Source organism: Pholis gunnellus (assembly GCF_910591455.1).
Source record: "Pholis gunnellus genome assembly, chromosome: 12".
Lineage (NCBI taxonomy): Eukaryota > Metazoa > Chordata > Actinopteri > Perciformes > Pholidae > Pholis > Pholis gunnellus.
In genome coordinates, this window is record NC_136539.1 from 6,502,812 (window position 1) to 6,524,049 (window position 21,238).

A 21,238-nucleotide genomic window follows, 5' to 3' on the forward strand; every position below is an offset into this window, starting at 1 on the left:
ATGACTCGGTTACTTTGTGCGACAGGAGTGGCAGGCCGGCAGAGAGACAGACTGGCGCTACTTCCCACCTCGTCAGGTGCTCCACTGCCGGGGAAGAAGTTCCCATCGTCGTAGCGATGCAGCGACAGGTAGAGGATGCTGGGGTCTGCGTAGAAGGCCTGCTGGGTGCCATTGCCATGGTGAACATCCTGGAAACATGGAGGTAAGAAAGGGACTGGTTAGGGCGAAACCTTACAGTGTGGTGTGGAGGGACAAAGGGACATAGCTGTCTTGTCACCAAAAGGACCTCAGGTCATTTTGAAAATGAGTAAGTTTCACATTAGACGGGGTTATCAACTCCTGCACCTGCACTGAGACCAGCTGAAGGACACTCAGACTATACATCTGCAATATACTGCCAGACAGTCGAGTCTGTATCTCAGCCTGCTGTGATGTCAAGAAGGGATGGTCAGCAGGATTCAATAAAACCCTCAACTTCAAAAAGGCATTCACTTTCGCAAACATCCACATTGTCTACATCCTGAGAATGCTTTAATATGCTGATCCTAAAAATGTCGCTGTTGGCTGCAGCGGTATGACAACGAGTTTACTCGCTGCACTAAAAGTCGCCCTGCGACAGACGGAGAGGAAATGAAAAGGCCCTTCAAAGGCTTTTGGGAATGGCCATGACCAGCAAGGGACGCCGCTGAAGAGCAGAGCTCCTAGACACGGCGAAGGCTTTGTCCTACCTTCTCATGAAAAAATACTTTGTACAGCGTCTGACCTAAATAACATTACAGCATATATATTAAGCATAACAAGTCCAGCACACAGTTTGTTGCTGTTGTGCTGTATTAACAATGCAGCTATAGTTTTGAACTGTTTCAATGTGGTGTATTTAACAAGTTATATGAAAAAACAATGTCATGTTTTTACTGCCACACCGACAACACTGGTGTCCATTCCCTCAGTAGATGGTTATGTAACAAGCAACCCATTGCACTGCACGAGGAACTCACCCAGTCCACGATGAGGACTTTACTGACATTGAGTCTCTGCTGCAGCAGCTTGGCTGCTATGGCGACTGAGTTGAAGTAGCAGAAGCCCCTGAAAGTGGACAGTAAGAAGACAGCGCTTATTAACTTTTCTGAAATCACAGTAGATTTTACAACGTTGTCACGACAAAGTACATCTCTCTTTGAGAACAACACACTGACGTCTGCTGTGCAGAAATTAAGTAGAAGCTTTGATATGACAGGACGGTTACGACATGGAACGCAAGTTGTCTAGAAGGACGAGCTGAACAAAGCTCCTCAAGGGAAGCGAGGGAGGAGGAGGAAACAAGTAAAGTCATGAAGAATTTGTTGAAAAAAATGCTGTGAAACAGGCCAGAGCTGATCTTTCTCTTCGTCAATTTTTGCATTTACTTACATAGGCGTGCTCTCCTCAGCGTGGTGTCCAGGTGGTCGAACTACAGCGAAACCATTCTGTCGGGGGGGAAACAAAAGTCACACACACACACACACTATTTAATCATCGTCCACGAAAGTTGATTTTGTCTGACCCTAAAGCTGCTCACTCTAATCTAATGACACTTTCACGTTCTCTCTGAGAGACTGAGAGGTCAGAAAATGACATCACAAATACATCAATTAAAGCAAAAATATATTTAATCCTGTGACCTCACGTCTACAATGTGTGTCGGTCTAAACCAATCCTCTTACATTCTTAAACAAAAAAAAAAAAAATACCCCACTGCCTTAGTTCAAGATTTAAAACAAGTTTCTCTCAGTCAGTCATTGAAAAGTGTGCGCACACAGAGAAACAGATGCTTACATCGGGTCAGTTAAGGGAAGCTTTGTTAAGGCAGGGACCTGCGGGACTCCCGGCAACTGTTTTTGGGGGCTGCCACTGCTATGTGGGGACATTAGATAGATGTTTGGGCTGATGTAGAGCGAGGCAAGCCCGACTAATGATGTTGAGTCAGCTGCTGTGGATTAGCAGCCAGCGGGGAGTTTACTGTAGAGACAACTGCCTCAGCTGGTTTGAAGACACACCGCATGCTACAGTATGTACGTAGGTGTAGGAGAGACAAGGGGAAGGTGGATCATGTCTCTATGAAGAGGAAAAATATCTAGGGATTAAAATAGACATGGGTGGAGGAATAGAGAGCACCAGATAGAGAGACAGACATGTGTGAGTGTGTGCGTTGTGTAGAGTCATGTCATTCTGTGGAGTTTGGCTGAGGAGGATCTTCAGAAGACCATCTGTGTGTGTTTGTGTGTGTGTGTGTGAATGTGCGTACACATGTGCATGTCTTAAGATCAGGTTAAGCTGAGGGCAAGTCAATACATGTGAACTTTAACCCTATATTATTCCAACACATTCTCACTCCCAGCACGTCAAATACTGAAGCTTGATCGTACGCTTCAAACGATGACGCTCAAGGTTTCCCCTCCAGCAGCAGTTTTGAACGCGGCAGGGACGGCGTGTCAGCTTCCACTTGCTACACACATGGCGTCTTTTCAAAATGAACTTCTGTCTTCACAGGAGGTTAGGTTGAGGCAACAAAACCGCTTTGTGAGGTTCAGGAAACCGAGCGTGGTTGACGTTAACTTGACTGACTCAAGACTCGTGTAACTATCAAGTGACTAGAGGTGTCTACTTTTAGTTTCGCAGCGGTCTCCTGGAAGAAAAGTCCTGCGTTTGTTTGACCCACCTGCTCTTAATACTATGTTTGTTGTGTCTAATAATAGCGCGTGTGTGTTTAGACCGGGTTGATTATTCATGTTTCAGTTAAATTGAGTGTTTTTCCTTTGCCTCTTATGCCTTGATAATACCAATCAGACATTGTTCTAGACATTGTAGACCCTTATTTCTTCATAGTAATCCTGCCCATATGTAGAAAAAGTACTGAATGCAAGCACATATAGTCAAAAATATGACGTGCTACTGTCTCTGAGAGGAATGTCATTAGTCTGTGGCATGCTGGTGCTAAGCTAACGCTAAGTGCGATGGCTGCTCTGCAGGTGGCTGTGGTGTAATGCCAATAAAGCGGGCCTGTTAGTGGGGACTGCTGGCATTTGCAGTGCCCGTAAGCGGGGCCTCCCTGCTGGGTTCAAACAGTGAGCAGCCATCGCCACAGACACAGGAAGGCTGGCTGGTGGGGCAAAGCATGACGGGGGTGGGGATGTCTGTCTGGGAGGTGCTAACGAGACTTTGTGGTGGATGGTTCTGGCAGGAGGTTTCTCCTTTCTTCTCTTGAGGTCTTTGGAGGCGTGAATGGGTGGTACAGCGCTATGAGGCTCCGTAACAAGGGTTTAAGTAATCCATTAGTGACTAAAATAATGGCCTTCCCAGTGCTAGTCATGGATTTATCTTGGTGGGATCCATCTGGGCTTTGTTTCGTGTTGGCGCCATCTTATTGGTGTTGTTATTAAATGGCCTTTAGTCCCTAATAAAGACCAGCAAACAGCCACGACTGTACTGCTCATTTGACTCAAAGTATCCGAACTAACCTTCAGTTCACCCGACGCTACTTTGAAGACCAGCTCCACCACCGAGCCGACGGCCAGACGAGCAGCACTGGATGAATGGACCTCGTTCCAAATGGTGTCGCTGTCCACCTGCAAACACACACACACACACACACACACACACACACACACACACACATGCAGGCATGTGTTGTTTATCACATTTTTAAAGTTGGCAAAAAACATGCAACTTCATGCTGTTTTTCATTCATTTAGGGACATCTGATGGCGTGGTTTACAGTAATTTAGCGTGACAGCGATTGTTAAACTGTGAGGACATTTGAAATCAATTAGCTTATGTCATTTCACATCAAAGTTAGTCTTTGAAAATGGCAGTTTAGGGACAGCTGGAATGTTTTCACGGACGTGGACCGAAACCAAGAGAGAATCTGTGAGGCAGTAACACATTTAGAAGCTTAATCATACGCTCTGAACATTATTATAGCACACTCTTAGGAGCAGAACTGTGATCAATACATGAAAGCTAAAAACATAAATTATTACGTCAATTATTTATTACTCATTCTGGCATTTATTATAATTTCATGTGACAATTTTAAGGTGAAGGGTACGGCAGTTTTGAAACTTAACTTTGCCAACATGTCGACGAATCAATTGCTAAATATAATCAATATCAATAAAATCTGCTAAGAACTTCAGATATGAAGTCCTGGATTAAACATTTTAAATACAACGTGTACAAACAAACTGGAAATGAAGGTAAGCCACGAGAAGTTGAGCTGTTCTGCATTTATTTACACATTTTACGAGTGTTTGTGTGTTTGAGTAAGTTCAGACATGGGGGCCACCATTCAGTGGTCAAGCCTGATTAATGCTGAGGCACGCTCAGCCCCAATCACAACAGTACATCCACACACATACACACACACACACACACACACACCAAATGGACCACAATAGCCTATATGATTGAGTGTAAGCAGGGCCGCGCACAGGATAATATACACACCCTCCATCAGGCATGGCAGATACTGCAGGCAGATGGAGCACGTGATAAACACACAGAGAAGAAGCTGGCAGATGAAAAGAAGAAAAGGAAGGTCCGTGTGTCGATGTGTTTGAACTGTACACACATGTGCGGCGCGGACCGACGCCAGAGCTCCGGACGAGGCTCTCCGATGTAAAACCTGCGGCTCTCCCACTTTGAATGTGTTAACCTTAACCTGCCAGTCACCCGCTCTGTCGCGCTTCATCCCCGCCGACGGCCTTTCGGTCAGTCAGCTGGCCGACAGTCACAGTCACCCCAGTCGGACCCGCAGGCCCTTTCAACCAGCCAGTGTGTTCAGCGACTCAACAGCTTTTTTTGAGCCAGCGGGCCCACTTTACTTTCCTCTCGTCTCCAGCGACGGGCCTGAGGCTGGAGGAGAAACCCCATAATAACATCCACAGAGGGAGGAAAAAGGCTCTTTTTAAGCCGTGCCAAGAAAGACCATGGAATAAAAACTGTGGTGCGTTTGCTGTAGACGAAAAAAAGGAGGGAGTGAGGAGGTATGGAGCGCATCGTTGATGAGTGACTCGGGGAGCAGAATGTGAAGAGACAGAAACCGGCGCGAGTGGAAGACACCGAGTCACTGAAGAGCCCAGTGAGTGAGTGAATGGGAAACTGAATCGTATATACAAGTCAGGTTAATGAGCACAAACAGATGCTGCTCTGAAGCAGCATGCGGAGACTGGGTGGTTTTATTATTTGCCGTGTTGATGTTAGTTCTTTGCCTCAAGCCAGGAGTGGGACGCAAGCTAGGCAGGGAAAAGTGAAAGGGAAGGTGGGCGTTTGTGTGTGTGTGTGTGTGTGTGCGTGCATTTGTGTGTGTCAGAGGTAGAAAAGAGCGGGAGAGTGCTGGTATGACTGAATGATGGTTCCCCACAGGCTGACAGCCTAATTTCAGCCCCCTTCCTCTGTAAATATGTGTGTGTGTGTGTGGGACTTGTATGTGTGTGCATGACAGGAAGACAACAATTTAGCCCCATTTGCCATTATAAAGAGCAGAGCAGCAAGGAGCTTGGGCTCTTCTTGTTCCCACCACAGCAGCAGTAACCCCCGAGGGAGGGAATAAGGGGGGAGAGAGAGAGAGAAAGAGCGCGCGCTATGGATGACAAGCAAAAGCTTCGGAGATGCAGAATTGTTATGTAAAAGGCATATGGAGCTGTAGGTGGCTTGGCCTTTGGAAATCCTCAACCTTGTGAAGGAGTCAACAGCAACACACACACACACACACACAGGTGTGAGACTGCCCGGACAGATCCATTTCAAAAGACAGCACTTCCAACTCAGAGCAGCCACCTAAATCATTGCCTTAGCACACATACATCCCCGAACACACTGCTACGCACACAAACAAAAACATACACACCCCCAACCATACCAAGGCGCACGCACGCACACACACACACACACACACACACACACACACACACAGCTTGTATGCTGAAAACATCTGGTTATAATTACAAACACTGCGGAAAGCAAGCAACAGCTTTTGTTGCCTCTGGTCCTTGAGGGGCATGTGTGTGTGTGTGTGTGTGTGTGTTTGGTGGAACAAGAACAAATGGGACCATTATTTAGGCAGGGGGCAGAGAGAGAGAGAGAGAGTGGGCGAAGGGGAACACAGTTAGTATACTGCTGTTTGATGGTGCTGAAACTATGCTTGTTTGTTTCATTACAGAGTGAGACGGAGCAGTGCAGGTTGGGTATTGATTCGATTAGCACCGTGTTGTAAAAAAAACAACGGTCTATTACAACAATTTCCCACTGAACAAGTGTGACTAACACTTGATATTTCCAAGTTATAGCAGGCGCACAAATTACCAATACTTCATCACCCAGTGAATATTTGTTAGATGACTCAAGTGATTTCAAGAAGCGAATGGAAGTGACTTACCCCTATGCCTCCGCACGGTAACCTCACAAACATGGGACTCACTGAACCTGAGGCAGAGAGACAGAAATGTGGAATTAGAAACCGAAATATGGAAATGGAGAAAAGAGAGAGCGACCAGGTAAGGAGGTAACTTTCTGGACTCACATGCACAAACGGGTGCATGACCCCCTAGAAACTGAGCATTTGACCCTTTGACCTAATCTAAGAGCGAGAGTATACAAGGGCAGGCCTTAATTGGGCGAGGTGAAGGGGAAACAAGTATCTCATTGCCCTGATAATTAAACCCTCTCCCTGTTCTTCAGTGGGAATCAAGATTTTAGGCCAGAGAGAGATCCGTTCGGCCATAGAAAATGGAAATGAGTGAACCTTTGACTTTCTGTTAGGTCAGAACATAAACAGAAAACTAGTTGGTTAGAATTTCCTCTAAATGGCAATTTATTTATTTCTTATTCTCCAAACAACTTGTAATTGCCTTTAAATTTGATCTAACTGAGTGTTTACCCTGTTAATAGGTTTTTAAAGCAGCATGTAGAAACTAAACTGCCCGGATTATCAAAACATTAAACTAATCTCAATCCCGTGTTAACAACTGGACTAGTGTAAAGTTTCAGCCCTCTGAAGCTCAAGGGGCAGAGCGTGGCCCTCACACAGGGGTCCGAATCTCAGTCAGACGCTCGCTAATTTGTTAAAAATCCATCAACAGTCTCTGACAACAACAAACAACCCCTAACCAGATATTAAATACAGAGTCTAGGACTAGTTTAATCGCGGACTAGTTGCCACTCGTTTTATTTGTTTCACTCGTTTGCATTTCCACTTTCTTCTTCTCCATTTTCATTTTTGTGTCTGTGCAAACCCGGCTGTGCTGAACCTTACACAGGATTATCTGGTAATTCTCCTGTGTAAGCAGTAATAATGAGGGGAATTTATGTCTCCACTGGAATGAAAGCTAAGATGACCACTGGGGTTTGCCCCTTAGCTTTCTGCGCACACACACACAAACACACACACACACACACACACACACACACACACGCACACACACACACCGAGAATGCCTAGGCTACACCTGCGCTTTAAGCCACAAAGGCCAGACATAAGTGACAAAGCAGCCTGTGCGACTTCCAGTTAACAAGCTTCAGCAGTTCCTCACCTTATCGTAACACCTCCAGGACTTTATTAGATCGGACCTTTTGTTATGACACGGTTTAAGCATTAAAGCAGATTCCTTTCACAGACGCTGCAGGTTTGTGGCATTTAAGAGGAGGACTTAGTCTGAGATTTAGTCTGCTCAAATGGACAGCTCAACACTTAATGTTGCATGTATGCATGCAGACTGATGTGTGCAGTGTGCTGTCTGCATGTAGCCTGTGTGTAAAGTACTGTGAAACTCTTGAGCAACACTATTTATCTCAACACTCATTGATAGCCGAGCAGACTAGTTAAGACCGCAGCATGGCTGGCAGTCAAGATTGCCTTGTATTCGATACTGTTGCTGCTAGATTAGTTCAAATTTACCCTGAATGTGTTTATGCATTTGTGTGCGTGTATCGATGCGTCATTGTATGCCTTACAGTCCAGTTTCTGCCGCAGCGGGTTGGTTCCGTAGAGCAGGACGTGGGCTTCGGAATGGACCGTCTGTAACTCCTCCAGCGAGGCCTTCCTACCGCGGATACACTGGTCACAGAGGAGGAGACAAAGAGGGACAAATTAAGGATTTGGTCAAAACGACTTGCTCACCATCCAAACTGCCATAGTCACCACAGAAGACGGCAAGGATGGAGTTACATTGTTTGAAGTTTGTGTCCCGCACTCATGAAGAGGTACGGCATATATGGAGGCAGAGTGGTGTCTGCATGTGTACAGTAAAGGGAGTTTAGGAGGTGAAAGTGGTTCATTTTATTGCCATAAGCGGAAAATGTTTAGTTTTCATTGGTAAAGCCTGGTGACAAGAGAAAATAGCTAAACACTGCCCCCTTCTGGTCATTAAAGCAACCTGCATTTCAGAGTTGAATACTGGCAGGTTTTATACTATTAACTTCTTAAGATCACAACAGGTTTACACCGAGAAGAAGAGGAAAAACCCACTGACATGTTAAAAACATGTCTTTTCGTGCAGAGTAAGGAGGCCTAAATAGTTGTGTGTCAAATGTATAAAAACCACGACAGTTACTTTATGTGCTAACCTCGAAATAAGTATTCAGTTTTGTCAGGACTCAGTAACTGAGATGAGGGGGAGGATAAAATACTTTTTTCATACTTGACTCACTGTAGCTCCAGGACAGGACAATTAAATATTGAATACATGCAACTCTAAAGTTTCATAATGTCAAGTCAATTATATCTATACAGCACCAAACATATGTTATCGCAGGACACTTATACAGAGCAGGTGGAGATTATACTCTTTAAAATCTATTGAGGTCAAGTGTAACTGTGGCCTTACCTCGCAGTGAGCCCTGAGGCCGGTTTCCTGTAGTCGGGACCAGATACTCTGGATGCGTCCGGCGTGCTCTGGATGGCTGGTGGTGTTGCCGCACATACACTGGTGCTTCTGCATCAAAGAGTCATATACCAGACCTGGAACAATACACACACACACACACACACACCGTGTATTTAGTTGTATACCTTTGACAACGAGGGCAGAAACAGTTGTGGCAACAGGATTCCTATAATCACGCCGTTAAAAGTCCCATGATTTGATTATATATTGCACCGGCTTCACCGTAAACAAACGCTGAGAGCGTCCAGAGAGATGAGATGACTCCGTGGAGTAAATTACACTTGTTGTGGTGCATGTCGTCACAAGGCTCAGAATACCTAGCAACAGCCTTGAGTGTATATACAGCCACAGTGTGCTCATCATGCTGTGTGGTTCTCCTCTAACCTGCAATCAGCAGGATTAGAGTGTGTTTTGATAGATTGTTGTTTGTCGCTCTACTTTACGACGGACCTCTGTGTGAGAGCAACACTCACACACACACACACAACAATAAAAAGCACAATATATGCTGCAGTGTGTTTAATGCGTTAGACCCATATCATTATTAATATTTTCCTACAGACCTGTTGTAAATCGAGGCTTGGCCGGCGGCTCCTGAACCACCATGGGGAAGGAGGCGGAGGCTGGGGACGACTGAGCCCTGGAGAGGGGACGGTGTCCGGCGAAGCTGATCGACAACCCGGCTGCTTCCATGGAGGCTTGGTAGTTCCTCAGCTGGTGGATCCGCTGCTGCTCCAACAGCAGAGCCTGCTACTTGCGCACACGCACGCGCACGCGCACACACACACACACACACACACACACACACACACACACACACACACACACACACACACACACACACACACACACACACACACACACACACACACACACACACACACACACACACACAGAGAGAGAGCGAGAGAGAGAGAGAGAGGGACATGTACTGGATGACTGCTGGACTGCAATGTGTTTTCCCTTCCAGTAGGTGGCACTAGATTCTTGCAAATACCAAGCTGCTGTGCTACACAATACATGCTGCAGGCATAAGAGTTGAACTTACAAAGGGACATATGGGGTTTTCTCTTCTGTGCAGTGTATCGCATGACAACCACACAAATATGGTAGCAATGCAGGGAAATCTGTCAAATATGATATCGGCTGAAAAAGACAAACAACGATCTAATACGGAGCCGTCAAACTGCCTTCAACAAAGTGCAGCAAAGTGACAGGCAGATTTTTTGGGACATGAACTTATTGATGATTTCATTTGAAAAGTGTCTCATGTAAGAACTCGGAAACTTTACCCAAGTATGTGCCCTGTGCACCTGGGTTATGTGTCTGACACCAAGCAATGCCGTTGTTAAATTACGATGGGCGCGTCTGCTTACATTGGGCGCCATGGCGACAGTAAGGGGAGTGCCTGATTGAATTTGGCTGAAAGGGCGGCAGGGATGGGCTGGACCGATGAGGACATGGTGTCCTGACTGGGTATGGCTGCACGTGTGTGTGTGTGTATGTGTGTGTGTGTGTGCGTAATACAGATATGTAGAGTAAATCAATGTCTGTGCAAGAGGAATGCAAAACTGAGTGAGGGTTTCTGTGTGGAGAACATTATGCATGAATTTTGAAAGCAAGTGAATGTGATTGTCCATGTGGAGTTGTGCTCGGGAGTAGCGTGGAGGAGGCTCACAAGCCCTAAGCCATTCATAAAAATATAAAAACACACACGACTCTGCGTTAGCATGTGTGGAAGTACAACCTGTGCTCTACTGAAACTCAGAATATGGACAGTGAAGAGGGTTGAATGTTTCAGTTAGTAAATAGCTCCATCTGTCACTGTTGTAAGATCATTCATTTTCTTTAAAAAATAACATTTAGGCAACCAGTGACAAAAAAGTAATTATTGCGGTAATACATACACATGATGAGACAATGTTAGAGAGGAGGGATTTGATGCCAATATTAAAATGAGCTTCATCTTGCTTCTTTCTATTTTGACTCTTAATCTGCATTTTAACTGACTCTAATTCAACAATCCCCATCATTCACTCTTTGTCTCACTTTCCTCATCCTTTTCTTTTTACCCAGACTTTTTTACACGCCTATCTTTTTTTCCTCTTCCCACTGTTCCCACCTCGCATCGTCTTCTCCTCCCACTCCCACCTGCCCTCCTCTTCCCGCCCCGCGTCCTCACCTGTCGGAACAGGAAGTCCATCTCTCTCTCCTCCTGCTGGTGCTCCTGGGGGTCTGGGGGCTCCTGCTTGATGACTAGCCCTCGCAGAGGCCCCGTCTCCTGCGCGGATGTTGAGGAGGACGACGGGGATGAAAGGGAGAGTCCCTGGTGCTCCCTCAGTTCCTCTTCCGTCTCCTCTGGGTGACTCTGGTGCTGCCTGGCCGGCCCCGAGGCGCTGGAGCTCGCAGCCGAGACCTGATCACCGGGCTTGGACATGATCTAGAGGACGGAAAGAGAAAAGGTCAGATGAGAGTCTTTTTAGAAGAGAATTCAGTTTATTCTGTTGCACCAAAACAGTTTCCCTTTTCTACTTTTTTTTCCATCTATGATTTGGCCATTTTGCTCCATTCATTTGGCCTACAAGAGCTTCTCTGTGGAGTCATCATGAGGCTAACAAACTGACTTTTTAGCTCGCTAACAAGCAAACAATGGAACTTTTTGTAAAGGAATACAACGCACCTGAAACTCAACTGTCCCCCCCCCCCCTCTTTTATAACCTACTTATAGGTCCTGACAGCACACACATTGGTTTATTCATTTATTTTAATTTAGGTAAACAAGCATCTCCATATTGATTAAACTCGAACACTATTCTAAAATAACTACGCACTCAAATATTTCATTTCGGTTGAAATCTGGATTAACTAAACACGGATTGATCTGTTGATTTGATTGTTCAACAGAGCTCTGCTTATTTTAAATCGGGATAGTTTTGCTGTTTACATTAAATGAATCCTTTGTTAAGACATAATGTTTTAGAGGAGAAGTCGAGCTTCAACAACATGAGAAAAGAGGGGAAGGAGGACTTGCCGTCACGCCTGAGAGAACACCAGAGAAAGCAATGTGCCGTGCCGCACAACCTGCACCACTTCATCAAGTACTGGTGTTGTTCATTCCAAAAATAGCTGACTGCTCGACTCGAGTACAAAACAACAACGTGAAAGACCTTAAGGTTACTCAAACAAAAGCTAAAATTAGCCAGGCACTTGTACTTTCTGTACACACCAGACCGGTTCTCTGAACTCTTTGTTATGTATTTACTTAGAGATCTCCATAACTATATTTGAAATTCATACACAGGTAGTGAACTCAACTATGCCTGGGCCCGTACGAGAGGAGAACACAGAGAAGAGGACATGAGGGAGAAAGAGAGGAAGAATCGTAGAGGGGTCGTTGTAGGAATCTTGTTGTGGCAGCTGTCCCCGTCCCTGTAGTCAAAGACCTCAACCTTGATGTGTAGGTCATGATTGGAGTGAACCACTGCGTGGAACACACACACACACACACACACACACGCACACACAGAAACACAAACACACTTGGCTGGCATATTGCCCAGGGAACAGTCCATTGACGTCAGAGAGCAGGCTCTTGCCTCATCCCAGTCCCTCCTCTCCAAACAAACTCAAAACACTCATTCACTCCTGCTGCACTGATTCTCGCTCTCTCAGCCCTCCTTTTAAACAGAGGGAATAGTTGCTGGGATATGAACCGTAAGGGGGACAGGCACTACATAAGCCTGTTGAATCAGTTCGAGGAGAGAGAGAGAGAGAGAGAGAGAGAGAGAGCGGGAGGTGGAGAAGGTGATCGTACGCACAAACGCTTGACACTAGTTGTCACCGTCTGTCGGCTTTCCTCACACACTATCACAACAACATCACGTAAGAGTACACCTCAGTATCGCCCGTAGCCGTCTCAGGTAACCAACGAGGAAGCAGCAGGCTCGAGCTGGAACCGTTTCAAGATTCTTTTATTTTTCTTTCTTCGCTGCCAACATGTCCGACAGTGAAAGACAAAATGTAAGGTAGCAAGAAGGGCTTCTTTTCCTTGCTGACTTGACTTGAAAAAAAAAGTGATCAAGGAAAGGAAGATTCAGGTTTTACAAAGTGGTGGCTGTCCAGTCGTGATCAATAAAACTAAAACATACCATACCACTGGGACATTTGCAAGGATAGTTTGAGATACTGAACTCGTGCATATTGTAATTATCAAATTTAATGGCAGCCACGATGGTCCTTCTCTGTAGAATTTAAAACAACACTATTAAAATCATTCTGCAGAGACATGCCGCTGTGCTGCATTTCCTCACGTTAAATGGAAAGTGTGTTATTTTTTAAAACCCAACTTTATTATTATTATGCAGCAAGCAATAGTATATCTTGGGGGTACTTCTACATTTTCCATTGTGCTATGTTATTTGAGAGGCAGTACAGAGACAAAACAGAGCCAATGACTAGCTTTATTTACATTTGGTATGAATGGGACTACTGGGTATACAAGGCTTTGGAACTGTAACATTATATTAGGAAGAAACACAATGCATTTAAAAATTGAATATTTTAGCCAGAGCAGCCATATGTCAAAGCCATCACCCATTGGTTGGTGGACTGCGGTTTTGAAGCGAGTTCGCCATTTTGGCTGTCACCATCATGTTTTAGATAGATAGATAGATAGATGTAAACTTTATTCATCCCCAGGGGGAAATTTGTTTGTAGCAGCAGCAAGTTACAGAGTAGAATAAAATATTTCTGCAACCAGAAACGACACGACGGGGTGGAGCTAAGTACAACCAACCAAAGGCGACCAAAACGGTTACAATTAACGTTCATACACTGAAAAGACAAGGTGAAGGGGTTAAAAAGTAGTAACCTGTCAATCACAACGTAGCCACGCTACGATCTTAAACTCATGTTTACAATGTTTACTGAGGGAATAGATTAAGTGAAAAGTACAGTCATTTTCTCATAGACTTCTATACAATCAGACTATTTTTTGCAAACATAATTTGCAAAATTGGCCATTAGAGATAACTCAAGGTTGCTGCCTGGATTTTTGCCACAGTGGGGATTAAAGGGACCAGTATTTAGTAGTTTAGATGGCTGGTTTTCGGTATCTGTAGATGCCACTGTCCTGTTTTGCAGCTATCGTCGATTTTACCGTTTACCGTTGGTGATCCCATAAATAGCAGCATTCATTTGAGTTGGATATGATGCCAGTACTGTCTGCCAACTCACTCAGTCAAGTCTATTCTTGCTTAATCACCAACTTCTACATGTCATAAAGGAATACAAAGGTTTGGATTAACGCTGGCAAAGCACTGAATGGAATGGTATCACATGACAAGGTGTTTTCTTGATGCACACTTCTAGTTTGTTGCACCAGCTCTGGCTATCACTTAAATAAGTTCCGTATAGGTGTTCCAGGTGACATTTGGAGTGTGATCTCCACACTTGAAATAGTTACTGTGAAATGGTGGCAGATCAGCTGATTGAACTTTTCTATTCTACACAGAAAGCCGTGAGGCCCCAGCTAACTAAATAACCGCCATCCTCTCTGTCTCCCCGCAGCAACAACTTCAACTTGTCACTGAAGTGAATTAACAGTGAAAGGTGTGGAAAATGGTGATAATTCCAACTTGTGCATCAAAGTGAATGCTGTTTGCCTACATGCAGTGGTTGCCAGCCTATCAAAGGGCTTACACACTGTATAGACAAACATACGGTATTAACAAAGCCAATCTGGGAGGAAACCAGAGCAGCTAGAGGAAACCATGCTAACACAGGGGGGAACGTGCAAACTCTACACAGAGAGGCCTGCCAGCTGTCGCCTCCAAACGTGGTCCCTGATTCCTGTGAGGCTTCCCAATGAGCCACCATGGCAGCCAGCTTTTCTTTTTTAATGTTGAAGTCAACTTAACCAAAAATATTGACACACTTAAACGCACTGTGTTTCATTAGCTACTGTAGATTTCTACTGTGCACTGACGAAGTGCTTATTATTCAAATGGCAAAGCCTGCTGAAAATGTCTTAAATAACACGGGTCCACAGTGAGTGCTCTGTGATTTGGTACACTCGGGGAATTAGGAAAGGAATCCTGTTTCACACATGCACCATGAATTTAAAGCAAGGGGCCAGAACATGCCCATAATAATTAGCTACCCTTTTACGATTTCTAATATATGCCTCAATGATTAACAGTGTTTAGTGCACTCCAACTGAGAAATAGTTGTGTTTTTTTTTCAATTTTAATACTCACTAGGCGCAATTCTAATTTTTAAGTGGCCTGGAAAAGAGCATTAACACAAATGAATGTGACGTGAAAATAACCTGGTTTTCCACATAAGCTGGACTTAATTAGCAGGAGTCACAACAACCTGGCGTTTTAAACGAGAGGGAGTCACTAACAACCCCGACGACACAAGATAATGGGACTTACTCCTGCGGGAATATCTGCACACAAACAACCATCTCCCTCTCTACAATGACCATATAAACGCTGCAAATCACCTTGTGTGCATGCACACACACACACACACACAATGATGCACTGAGCCACACTTCCTGGGTGACCATATATGGAGGCAGCTTCCTCTCGAGCACAGTTGCCAGGGTGACAGAGAGAAGTAGGGATACATGAACACGGACAAGAGAGACTTGCTAGAAGACTTGCTGATTGCAGGCTGATTCATCCTGCTCTTGGAGCAGAGACACGATTCATAGACATTAAACAAATCAAAGTTGTGTAGATGGAGGAAAAACTCTTCCCCACACACACACACACACACACACACACACACACAAACATATATAGCTGGCTGCTCCACCACAGCTGTTCAAATGTTGCCTCAGATACCAATCTTGACACATGCGCAAAAACACACATGCATGGATGGCAACCAACACACGCACACATGCACACGTACACACATATCGAGCTACCTTGTTGATGATGTGCTGCTGCTGTTGGAACTGTTGTTTGTGTTTCTCCAGGAACTGCTGGTGTTGCTGCTGGACCACCAGCTGCTGCAGGGCCTGGGCCTGTCCACACTGCTGCTGGGGCAGAGGGGCCGACTGGGTTCTCCCCAGGGGACGGTGGCCCCGAGCAAGTTTGGAGACAGAGGGCGATGGCAGCGGGAGGCCGGCCAGACCAACTGTGGTGAACACAGAGCGGTCACAGGAGAATGGCATTTTCAACAAGCTTATTTATGTAGTTTGACAATCATTGCTTTTGAATATATTTAATGCGCCACAGGTTTGCAGTTTACACCCATGTCTGTCCAAAATGTAATCACTTCCTTTTCTCCACTTAGGCTTTTTTGTTAAATTGTCATAATTGTCAAATGAATTCTTGAGTTATGCCCGAAAATATCTTTTGTGAGGTCCCAGTGAGCTCTGTCCCCTGAATTCTAATCAGTTCATCCTTGAGACCAAGTGGACGTTTGTGCCAAATTTGGAGACATTTCCTGAGGATGTGTGTGAGATATCACATTCACGAGGCCGTGGCTGTCGCTGGCGCGGAGGCATAAAAGTTGTCTGATGCATGACTGTGATGCCCTGTAGAGCAGACTCTGTGACATGTAGCTGTGTGCGAGTGTCCTGAAATTACTGCTATTCAAGCTGTTGAGTGAAATGCAAACGGGATTGCAAAAATGATAAAAATGAGTCCCAGGTCACATAAAAAAAACTACTCTCCTTTAAGAGAAGATGTAGACAAGGCCCATGGGACATTACATCCAAGAGCAAAGCTGTTGTCTACAAAATGTACACGTTACTTAAAAAAAGAAAATTAGCGTTGCAAGTCACTGATTTAAAAGGTTTTACAGTCATATAAAACATTGAGCCAATGAAGCATAAAATATACTCTAAGTTATATACTAAGATCAATTCCTACAAATGTCTTACATACATGTATGCGGTGACTACTGACCCATTGGATTGTGGCTCTGCTCCAGCAGCACCATGTGTTGGAGGAGGGGGTTGTGACCCGCTGCGCCCCCTCCGGCCCCCTCCAGAGCTGAAGACGCCAAGTAGGAGGGCAGGTGGGCCGTGGGCAGGAACGGAGGGGTCAGAGGAATCCCCTGCTGTAGGGCGGTCAACGTCAGGCGACTCTCACCATCTTGGTGTCCTGACACCACCTACAGAGAACGAGAGGGAGAGAGATATTGAGACACAAGGAGGGAGAAGGAGGGAGGCAGGCGGAGACAGAGAGAGGCAGATGGACGGAGACAAAGCCGGGTCAAAATGAGACAGAATGGGAGTGAGATGGAGAAAGAGAGGCACACATGTTAGGCACCATCACGCCAAAAAAATAATTGATAAGAGCGGTTTTGCAAACTAAATATTCTTTGCTGTAATGAGTCATGCTGCATTAAAGATTCATAACACCGAGCATTGACTGTACTCACAGCGCTGGCCGGCCCTGTGGCTGGCAGTCCCAGGGTGATGTTGGGCAGAGAAGGGGAGGTGTAGAGAGACAGCTGGCTGACTGAACCCTCCCTTGCAGCCAACCTGTGAAGCAGGGAGGCCTGAACACACACAAACACACAACATTACAGTAAATACTCGCAGAGTACAGTCACAAAGTAGACAGTGTTACATACAGTGCATTACTATTTCACACACACACACACACACACACACACACACACACACACACACACACACACACACACACACACACACACAAAACAGACAATGCCAATCTCTTCCTGGAGTCGTCTGGTCACCCGTCTTCCCCCACTACACACAAACAGCAGAAGACACACACGTGCATGTTCGGTAATGCAAATGCAGAGGCTGGCGGTGACGTCGGTTACCTCTCCTGGGCTGCTGGAGATGGTGACCCCGTTCTCACTGGGGATGTTACAGGAGCTGTTGTTGGGGGAGCTGGGACCTGAGCCTGGTGCGCTGTTGCATGCGGACTCTATGATACACAACGCAGACATTAGATGCTTCTGAGATGCTGAGCTTTCTAAGATGAAATATTCTGTTTTGTGATAGTCCTTCTGGTGTGTGTTCATATTATAAGGTATTTTGTTTCCTCACTTAAAATGAATGATGATAGTGTTTGACTGTATTCAAGCCATCAAAAAACATGTTGCTAGGCAAACTCCAGTCATCGATGTTGGAGTAGAATGGGGATATTTTAATCTCTTTTACTTGTCTATCAAAGTACAGGGGAAATCAGATTCTTCATCGTGAACCAAAGGACGAAATCCAGCAACAAGAGTGCTCACCAGCCAAGTCTAGGGAACGCTTCTTGGCGGAAGTGATGGGGCCATCTTTCCTCCGGAGAAGAGGGCTGCTGCGGCGCTCCGTCACCTTCTGCTTTAGTCGGGAGCGAAGCTTCAGGTTGGGCTCCGAGGCTGGCGAGACAGAGAGGGGAACAGGGACATGACGGAGGATGTAGTCAAAAGCTGGAGAAGTTTCAGTCTATATTACGACAAAACTCAAAAGTAATTCAGAGCCTTCTTTTACATTTGATGAAACTTTGTTGTCGACAAATGAGGCTTATTCCATCCCATTTACCAAATATGTAGCAGACGGAGCTAAGCAATGGCAAGGTTAAGTGTTTGACTGCCATCCATTCTAAAAATATCAAAGTGTTACACCCCAAATGTGCCCTGTAAAAGACTGAAAATTACAGATTCCCTGTGAAGTGTCGCTCCGGCAATCAGCGCCGCAGTAGATTGCCGGGGCCACACAAGCAGGGGCTTGTTCTGGGCCATGTAGTGGGGCCTAATGAGCCCGTTCCTATAGGACCACACTGTATGTGTTGGCACGACAGATTGCGGAGTCGAAGGTTAGCCGGCGTCATGTGACAGTGGGAAGCGCCGCAACAAGAAAGGAGGCAGCCAACTGTCAGCTCTCTTGACCCCACGCCTAATGATGCTGCCTCCACGCTCTGCCAGCAAACTCGTTTCCAGACACTTTCAATTACAAAAACACAGCCACTGTCTGTCGTCACGTGTGTTCGCGCGGCCGGGCTCTCCATCTCTCTTGTGGCTCTTGCCTGTCGCTCTGGATTTGCGACGGAAGACGTGTTGGCGAAGTGAAGGACAGGACGGAGAAGACGCAATCATTGAGTTTATTCTGGGAATCTCCTCAGGTCAGGGATAGGACCTGACCTTTTCTGGACAATCTTGCTTTGGTGTCTGTCTCTGCCAGACTACCCCAGACACGGGCAGCTTTATTCCCTCCTCCACTGGCTTCCTTCCGTTCAATTAGTTGAAGCTGAGCGGGTTGACCAACGGTCGACCTTCTGCTCGGTCCGCAACCTTGTATCAAACAGACCACGCTAAGTTCATTAGCCTCAGAGAGAGGGAGCTGGGACTTTTTGGTACAGCCGAGTGGAAGCAGTTGATTCCTCTTTGTGTACTGTGGCGGCTTATTGTCAGAAGATGTATTCGGGGTCACTGCCACCCCTTTGGCCCCTCGCTTCCTGTGGCCTTGAATGAGGTAGGATGAGGCTACGCAGAGTTTTAATGTACTTCAAAGAGGTACAAGCACTCAATATACCTCCTGGTCGGTGAGGATAAGATGACCAATTGGGAATTTATAATGTCTAAGCACTTTTTCAAATGCACTTTCAATTTTAAAGGGGGACACGTGCCTGAACTTATGAAACTCAATTATTTAAAAAAGAGCTTCTTCTTCTTCTAAGTGGAGGGCACTCTTCCAAAGTCTTTGTTAAGAGCGATGGAGTGGGTCGGGATGAACTGCTATGCATTAGCTGAACTGTTAGGAGCAGGAGGAGCGTAGTGCTCAAGGTTCAATTGGAGTCTATTGCACAGGGGACTGTCGTAGTCTGACATTTTGACATTGCCACAATCATCTCTTGCTATGCTAAATAATAAACAAAGCCACGCTTAAAGAAATATTACACAGGTGGGACAGGAGACCGGCTGCGACGGTGACAGAAACGGTGGTCTATCTGGTGCCAGGGGAGGAAAGAAAAAGAACACAAGAATGATGGAGCAGAGGATGGTCAAGGTTGCGTTTGTGCGTCCTGAGTCATTAAGAAATGGACGGCTAAAAGGAGGAGTGGAGAGAGAGAGAGAGAGGACAGATAGAAGGACGAATGGAAGGTTAGGAGGACAGTGAAGGAGAGAGAGAGAAGGAGGGTGAAGTAGGGGTGTGTGTTTGCCGGGCACCGGTCGCTACGGGGTGTTCACCTCAGGACGCAGTGACTTTGAAGGGTGTTAATGCCGACTGGGCAAAAGCACACCAGTGTGCACACGTGCGAACACACTCGCTGCAGAGGGCCCAGACTGGCTTTACTGCTGATGCTGGCACTTTACTGTAGCCCTTTCTTCCATCCATCCCCTCCTCCCTCTGTCTCTGTCTCCCCCCCCCCCCCCCCCCCCTCCCCCCCCTCCCTGTAAATCCCCACTTCTCTCTCTCCCCTGGCATAACTCCCTCTCTCCTTCGTTGTTGAGCCACTCTCCCTAGTTTTTGTTCCACGCAAACGTGCACATCAGAAGCAACCGTTGGCATAGGTGTACGTGCTGCCTCGTTACTGCATACCTCACCGTCCTATTTTCCGCTGTTGACGGCCCAGAAAACAGCATTTCTAAACTGCCACAACAGCATTTTTACACAAGTTATTCAGCCATCCTGCCACATTCCGACTATTGTAACTTTACATCCTCTCTTATCAGGCAACAAGAAAAGTAGAAAATCACCTGGGCTGCTGCAACCCACAGTCCTGGCAATATAAAAGGTACACTTTAAAAAGAGATTTCCACACTAGCCATGGGTGGCCAAATTGGCTTTTGAGGCGAGGAAGTGTAATGACACACAAGACTCCCGAATCCAAAGTAGAATTTCATACTCACTTTATATGCTATGTATTATGTGCCCAAAATGATAGGACACGTGGGCCTCAAATGTCTCTTTTCATAAAAAGAAAGTGCTGTATCGCTGATTTCTCTAAGCGCACTTCGCCTCTACACGTTATCTCCTATTACACAAGACAAAAAATAACTTCCAATGTTCCTCTCTGATGCATTCTCACACTTCAAGATAGACATTAACACTCTAAAGTGAAGTCCCTATATCTCTACCCATCTGATGACATATCATTATCAATACCAGATTAAACGTCTCTATAAGTGGTGCTCAGTATTTCAATGGAGGAGGAAACTGGTTCCCTGATACAAAACATATTGATCAGTTGTTCGTCTGCTTTGACCGACGGGAGTCCCGGCCTTCGTGCTGGGGGAAGCCGTGCTGCTCTTTCAAGGAAGGGAAGAGAGTGGAGGGAGATGTATAGAAATCAATAGAGCAGTTTGCTGAAACTCATCAGTGGAGCTTC

At 45.8% G+C, this 21,238-nt stretch overlaps 1 protein-coding gene across 3 annotated transcripts in view; it reads right to left on the minus strand.

Annotated features, from left to right (window-relative positions):
• The window catches only part of hdac4 (histone deacetylase 4), a 108,486-nt gene that overhangs the window by 22,856 nt on the left and 64,392 nt on the right, over nucleotides 1-21,238 (minus strand). For 2 of the 3 annotated variants that reach the window (XM_079169896.1, XM_079169898.1), the window contains 14 exons: nucleotides 18,159-18,287; nucleotides 17,739-17,845; nucleotides 17,328-17,447; nucleotides 16,850-17,057; nucleotides 15,862-16,073; nucleotides 11,104-11,361; nucleotides 9,485-9,671; nucleotides 8,862-8,995; nucleotides 7,990-8,092; nucleotides 6,416-6,462; nucleotides 3,498-3,605; nucleotides 1,411-1,466; nucleotides 999-1,086; nucleotides 69-188 (listed from right to left, as the gene is read on the minus strand). In XM_079169896.1, coding sequence (XP_079026022.1) covers nucleotides 69-188; nucleotides 999-1,086; nucleotides 1,411-1,466; nucleotides 3,498-3,605; nucleotides 6,416-6,462; nucleotides 7,990-8,092; nucleotides 8,862-8,995; nucleotides 9,485-9,671; nucleotides 11,104-11,361; nucleotides 15,862-16,073; nucleotides 16,850-17,057; nucleotides 17,328-17,447; nucleotides 17,739-17,845; nucleotides 18,159-18,287 — 1,877 coding nt within the window. The remainder of the gene's footprint in view (nucleotides 1-68; nucleotides 189-998; nucleotides 1,087-1,410; nucleotides 1,467-3,497; nucleotides 3,606-6,415; nucleotides 6,463-7,989; nucleotides 8,093-8,861; nucleotides 8,996-9,484; nucleotides 9,672-11,103; nucleotides 11,362-15,861; nucleotides 16,074-16,849; nucleotides 17,058-17,327; nucleotides 17,448-17,738; nucleotides 17,846-18,158; nucleotides 18,288-21,238) is intronic. The other variant, XM_079169897.1, reaches the window with a different exon arrangement.